Raw genomic sequence first — 6,411 nt, 5'->3', positions numbered from 1 at the left:
AGTTTGGGGGGGGGGGTTAAAACCGGGGGGGGGTTATTAACAACAACAAGAAGGCCAGTCAGGATAAGCAAAAGATTATTAGGAAGACGCAGAAGTTATCGGCCAAGTTGGCGGATTGGTCGGATGAGGAGGAGGAAAAGGTGGGTGGGGGAGGGGGGAAGTGGGACAAGGTTGTCATTTTGAGGCACATGTTTACGCTGGAGGAGCTGGAGGAGGATCCGGCTGCGCTGTTGGACATCAAGGATGATATCAGGGAGGAGTGTGAGACGTTGGGGAAGGTGAACAATGTTATTTTGTATGATCAGGAGGAGGAGGGGATCGTGATGGTCAAGTTTGGGAGTCGGGAGGCGGCGGAGAAGTGTCTGAGCAAGATGCACGGGAGGAAGTTTGATGGGAGGACGGTGGAGGCGTTTTTTGCGACGGGGAGGGAGAGGTTTAGGAAAAGTAGGGATGCTGGGGGGGAGGAGGGGGTGGAGAGTGAGTAGGGGGGGTTGGTTTGGGTAGGTGTAAGGGTTTTTGACCTTAGGGGCTAATCGACAGTAATTCCAAGAAAGATTCTTCTTGTCTGGTGGGGACAGTGTTTATAAAGAACTGGAAGACATGTCATTTGTTTCTGTCTGAATATGGAAGAGTCTCATATGGTAAGCTATCTAGACATGATGGGGCTGGTTTTTGCAAATAAATCTTTTTTTTGTCTTCATCTCGCCGGGAGAGCAGAACAAAAGGGGGGGGGGTGTAAACATCACCAAGGGGATAACGGCGGGATGATATAGTGCTGTATTATTATTAAGAGCCTATCATCGGGCACATGCATTATCCCAAACGCCTGACAGCATGTCCTCCAAGAGGCTAGGTAGCTAGTTGTGGGTTCGCTACACGCAGCTGCACTGCTGCAGGCAGGTGTAAGCCGCGGCAGTGCCGGCGGTGATCACCACGCCGATGCTTTCTTTGCAGAAAGACGCCTTTGGCTGTGCACTTTGCCGTGTCGGCCTGGATGGAGGCGGTGCCAAAGTCGCACCGCAAGGACCGGACGACAAGGTCTTGACGGAGGGAGACGAGGGGCGAGGCGAGGGCATGCCGTTGGGCCAGGGCCAGGGCCAGGAGGGTGAGGAGGGTGAACTGGATGGTTTTTGTTAGTGGAAGGGGATGGCTGGAAGAAGGGGTGATTTACCTTCTTCATTTTTGGGCGGTGGACTTGGGAGATTTCTTGGGTTGGTGGGTGGGTTGTCCGAAGAGGGTTAAGTGAGACCGAAACTGTCTTGGGACCCTTTTTATGTTCCGGCAGATCGGGGCGGTGATGTCAGGGTTTTTGATGAACCCGTCTTCATTCCAGCCGTGTTGGCTACCTTACCTAGTGTGTACATTCCTTCTGTTTCGGGGTATCTATCGACGAGACTCTGCCGGAAGCAATGGGTGTTGGGCTGATGCCATGGCTTCCGGCTGATAGCGGGAGGGTTTAAACTGTTCGCGGTCTGATTTTCAAATGGGCCGTGATTTGTCCAGTGTAGGTGAGAATGCCAATAGGGAGTCTTTTATTCCGTTCCAAACGGATGAGAAGCCACAAGCGATCCGGATACACGCGATATGGGCATTCTCGTATTCTCCCAGCGCCACTTCCCACACATCTAGCCACAGTTTCCTCGTCGTCATTAGACCACAGATATCCAGCACCACCCTTCCTATTCTCTTATTCAAGCCCACAACATACCAGGCTGATACCGTAGGACGACAGGCATTCACAAAATCTGCAAAGGTCTCCTGTTGATGTGTTTGGATCCTTCTCCTTCACCATTGACCCGTCCTCATCGCACGTCCAGCCCAGCTGTCTGCAAAGCTGGGTGGCTTGGGCGGTGCTCAAGACCGCATCGTTGCATACCAGCTGGTACACGGTCTGACACTTTGTGAGCACCGACCCAGCGGGAAACTGGAAGCTGTGTTGAGAAGTTGAGCTACATGGCTTGGGAGAGAGTAGGGGAGAAAAATGCTGCCTTGTAGGCTGGCTCTGCCAGAGAAAGAGGTATACTCCCCTGTGGCGGTTATCCCCTCTGATGTCTATGACGTTGGTGTCTTTGATAGGCTCTTTGGTTTGAGTCTGTTGATTAACACAGCTGTGGTTTGTTCATCATGTCTCTTTGAATCTCGTTGCGGACCTTCAAGTGACAATCACGCGCTAGATGGACAGCACCAAGCCTTGTCTCAGTTCATCGGTGTGTTCAAGATAGCTTGCTACGCGGGAGTCATGTAGAAACCGTCCTCATCGCCAGTGTGGAGATTGCGAGATTCTCATTATACCGTAATTGTATGGGATTCAGGATAAGGTAACCAAGCGGTGCGGGAAAGTTGTTTGGCTTGGTGCTGTGTTATATTTCGGTCCGTATCACCTCTCGTTAGGCAGGTAACCCACTAAGAAGGTTTGAAGATGATGCTGCTTTGCATTCTGATTGTTTCAACCCACGGAAGATTTTGACTTGAGAAGGACAGGCGAGACATAATGGAAGAATATAACGTTTAAGGGTGCCCTAACTCGATGATAACTCTCACCTTGGACAGAAATTTACGGTCCAATATGCAGTGCTGTAGTATCAGACAAAGCAGATTATGAATTAGTAACAAAACGCACATAGATTCCTAAGCTACTAAGCTGATAAGAGAAGCCACCAAATCAACCGATTAGGCTTCAAATGCCGCAAGAAACGCAAGCCACTATTACACACCATCAAAGCAGAAACATCCTTATTATTCCCACATCAACCTCTCCTTCATCAAAACCACCACCCCCTCAGCACCACAGCAGCTTCAAAGCGCCATATTCCTCTAATCAGCCCCTAAATACCACCGGCAGGCGGGTCGAGAATGACGTTGACGCGGCAATAGCAGATATCGAAGCAGACTTGCTCAGGGGCTTGATCCGTCGTAGTAGGTGTCCATTCCAGCTCTCCATCCAGAGTGCAGGAGATCCCATTGCGTGAGCAGAAGACGTTGGGGTCCCCACCACCAGGGACAGTCCCCGGTGAGCATTCGATCACGAACGGGGTGACAAGGTCTTGTCGTTTGGCCGGTGCTGAATCGGACATAACGGGCGAGGCAAGGGCCTGGTGAAATGCGGTGCCCATAGCGAGGACGGTGAGGAGGGAGAACTGGATAGGCATGCTAGATCAGAAAGTGGATATTGGCAGTTGTTACCTATCGAGGGACACACCTTCATTGTGCTGGACTTGGGCGAGAGGGCAAGAGAAAGCAAGCTAGGCAGGTTGTGATTAGATGGATTTTGTGGTGAACTGATATTGTCGACTGAAGAGCTTGCAGGGTCCAAAAGTTCAGTCTGAATTTGAGTGTCTATGCGGTCCCTTTATAGTTGTAGAGCTAAACGAATAACTGGACTCGTTTTCGGATGAACATAACGATGTTGAGACCCCCTGTTGCGGATACGGTGATTAGTTGTTGATCTGTCTTGTAGTTTCGGCCCGCATTGTGGTTCTCCTCGGTGGCTTATCTTCAAAGAAGGTTTGAAGAACTCGCCGGAGATGACAATGTCTTGCAGTCCGGTAACTATGTTCCGAAGATCGCCAGTTTGCTTCAGGTTGGACCCGAAGGCTAAGAAATGATTCCGAAGTGTCTTGGATTTCTTGGGTCCGCCCAGGCAATTCGATGGGGAAGTGCAGATATCGGCGATGCTGATGATATCCATTTTGAATTACTACTGGTACGCCTCAGAAGAAAGAACCCACCTCAACCGTCACTTGATCAAGCGGGAGTGCAAGTCAAAGACTACAATTGGATGGAGATCAAATCCATTATCATGATCATATCGGCCAATCCAAACCCATTATTATCTCCAACAATAACCACAACTACCCCTTCCCCCCCAAGTTTAGTCTTTCTAAATACGGCGCACCGGCCTCTCTGTGTCAAACAGGGGGTCGACTCCGGGGACAACATTCCTTCTGCATTGACACATGCTGACGCACCGTTCATCAAATTCGTGACCCCGAGCGTACTTGTATCTCGTTTCTCCATCCACATCACAATAAAAGCGCTGCGATGTACACCACAGGGCGGCGTTCCGAGCACGCCCAGGAACCGAAAAAGGCGAGCATTCGAGTTTCCAAGTAGAGGTAGTCGTGAATTCGTTCTGGTGATCCGGCTTGGATTGCGGTGACGAGTTGCCTGATTTGACGATTTCCAGTACCAACAAGGCGGTCGTCACAAAGGCAAGGAGGTAGAACTGCCGAGTTTCTTGGGTCAGGAAAAATAAGCGAAGAGCGGAGCGGTGGTAGAAGGACATACAAACATCTTGATGAAGTCTCAATGAGGACTGAGTTATTAGTATCGTGGACAGGTGTTAGAAGTTAAGTTGAGACTTGATGAGATCAAGATGTCGGTAGCTATCTGCCTACCTCTAAACCTAACTTCAACTTCTCATCTCGGGATGGGATTGAATGGGTCTTTATGGCATCTAGATCGCAAAAGATTGTCGTGGAAACACAAGGTAGGTTCCTTTACGCTCTTTGCTTTCAGGGCATTTATCCTGAACACTTCAGGGGCCGCTGGAAATATTTCAGAACCTCCGGCCGCCATGAGATTCTCGGCGGAGAGGATGATATCTTGACACTTGCTCATTGTTGTTGAATCCGAGTCAGAACTTGGAGGAATGTGCCAGTGGCGATCATGGTGAGGAGCGAGAGCTTTGTGGGAAGATGAAAGATCTCGAACCTTGTAGGTCCCGTGAGCAGTTAAGGGGGCGAGACATCGTGCTGATCAGCAGTTGTCTCATAACTCGGCCCGCATCGACTCTCTTTCTTCAGTGAAGCGAAAAAGGCGGCGCCGTCTCCTGAATATTGGCAGACGTCAAACGTGAGATTTCCTTTCACATCTCTGAAATACCTTGGTGGTCGCCGAGTTGATGTGTCGTCCAAGGAGCTTGGGCCACTTTCCACCACAGCTCCCAAACAGCAATTTGATTGGTTTCACCCACTCATCAATCGTTCAAACCTCCAATCTGGAAATTCTTACCCATCTTACCTCTGAGAGGTTCACTCATGATTCTGCTTTCACAAGCCAATTCTAAACCATGACAATTCAGTTGAGACTAACTGGAGGCTTATCTCGAGCACCGCTCAGCAACGGGGTGCGGGGAGGTGTCAAGCTGTCAACATACCCTCATATTATTACCACCGCCCGAGCTCTCTCATCACTCACATCAACAACCACAACAACAACAACAACCAGACCAGAAATCCTCAGACTAGGGAGTCATCAATCCTCACTTATCCTAAGAGCAACTTATGCATCCAGACCCAACTCTCAAACCTCCACCAAAAACGTAGCACTCGAAGAGCAAGCCCTGCTCGCCGCAGCAGAAAAAGCCAAGGGTGGGCAGCAACAGCAACAGCAACAGCAACAGCAGCAACAAGGCCACGGAAAAAAGGAAAAGACCGGTATGTCATCTCCCTCATCACCTTTCAACTGACACACATCAAAGCTAACACCCCCAACCAGAATACCCCGAACGCCTAATGATCTACCACGCCGGCACAGGCAGTAAGCCCCCCCTCCCGCCTCCCCCACCTTATATCCTATCCCCATTTTTAGCTAACCCCCCTATCAAAGAAACAACCTTCCTCGGCACCCTCCGCTTCGCAACCCTCCTCCTCTTCGCCGGCTTCGGCCTAGTCCTAACCCCCCACTACATCAAATCCGGCGCCCCCCCCCAGTACCCCCTCGCCTCCCTCGCCTGCGGCCTCATCCCTCTCCTCTACGTCGGCTACTTCACCACCCCCTTCGTGACCTTCATCCACCTCCGCCTGCCGCCGTACGCCCGCTGGTCGACCCCCATCCTCCAGCGTTTTGCCAAAACAGCCCCGCCAAACACCCAGGTCGACATCACCACCCTCAGCCTGACAGGGACGCCCCGCCACTCGTCCATGATGCTGTCTGATCTCAAGCCGACAAGGGAGCGCTTCGGCATGGTGAATTTCACGCGGGATACGACGGCGGTCAACGAGAAGAGGAAGTGGTGGAGGTGGAGGGCGGTGGGGAGGTTCAACATCCAGGAGGGGAATGAGAAGAATTGCAGGGCGGGGTGGGTTTGGAAGGATATCGCCGAGGGGATTGGGAGTAGGGCTGGGGAGAAGGGGGTGGGTGGTGGCGGGAAGAAGACTGGGCAGTAAAAGGGGAGAAAGGGGGCAGGGTTGTTGTATGACAGAAGGAATTTGTGCATGCGTGAATATGTTTTGAGAGGAGAAGCTGGCCGGGTGGGGGGGTTGTGACTGGAATGAGAATGACGCTCATCGATGGAACCAGTTGACCAGATATAGCAAAAATATTTGTATCATCAGCAGCCGGGTGGAACTACTTGGTCAAAAATTGCCAAATGTGACATTGAGAGATAAGGACGAACAAACGAAAAAG

General features: G+C 51.1%; 3 protein-coding genes across 3 annotated transcripts; 2 read left to right on the top strand and 1 right to left on the bottom strand.

Moving 5' to 3' along the window:
- Positions 1 to 20: 20 nt before the first annotated feature.
- On the top strand, positions 21 to 485 carry PODANS_1_9190 (uncharacterized protein; the record flags this gene model as incomplete). The annotated part of the gene is made up of 1 exon (XM_001908545.1): positions 21 to 485. A coding segment is annotated over one exon (465 nt), but the record flags the coding sequence as incomplete, so codon positions are not given.
- A 2,340-nt stretch (positions 486 to 2,825) lies between these two features.
- Positions 2,826 to 3,205, bottom strand: PODANS_1_9180 (uncharacterized protein; the record flags this gene model as incomplete). The annotated part of the gene is made up of 2 exons (XM_001908544.1): positions 2,826 to 3,137; positions 3,200 to 3,205. The coding sequence occupies 2 exons, from the start codon at positions 3,203 to 3,205 to the stop codon at positions 2,826 to 2,828; spliced, it is 318 nt and encodes a 105-aa protein (XP_001908579.1).
- A 2,311-nt stretch (positions 3,206 to 5,516) lies between these two features.
- Positions 5,517 to 6,170, top strand: PODANS_1_9170 (uncharacterized protein; the record flags this gene model as incomplete). The annotated part of the gene is made up of 1 exon (XM_001908543.1): positions 5,517 to 6,170. The coding sequence occupies one exon, from the start codon at positions 5,517 to 5,519 to the stop codon at positions 6,168 to 6,170; it is 654 nt and encodes a 217-aa protein (XP_001908578.1).
- Between the last annotated feature and the right edge of the window lie 241 nt (positions 6,171 to 6,411).

Source organism: Podospora anserina, chromosome 1 (assembly GCF_000226545.1).
Source record: "Podospora anserina S mat+ genomic DNA chromosome 1, supercontig 2".
NCBI classification, from domain to species: Eukaryota; Fungi; Ascomycota; class Sordariomycetes; order Sordariales; family Podosporaceae; genus Podospora; species Podospora anserina.
The sequence above is the reverse complement of the archived record's forward strand: the minus strand, read 5'-3'. Positions and strand labels throughout refer to the sequence as shown.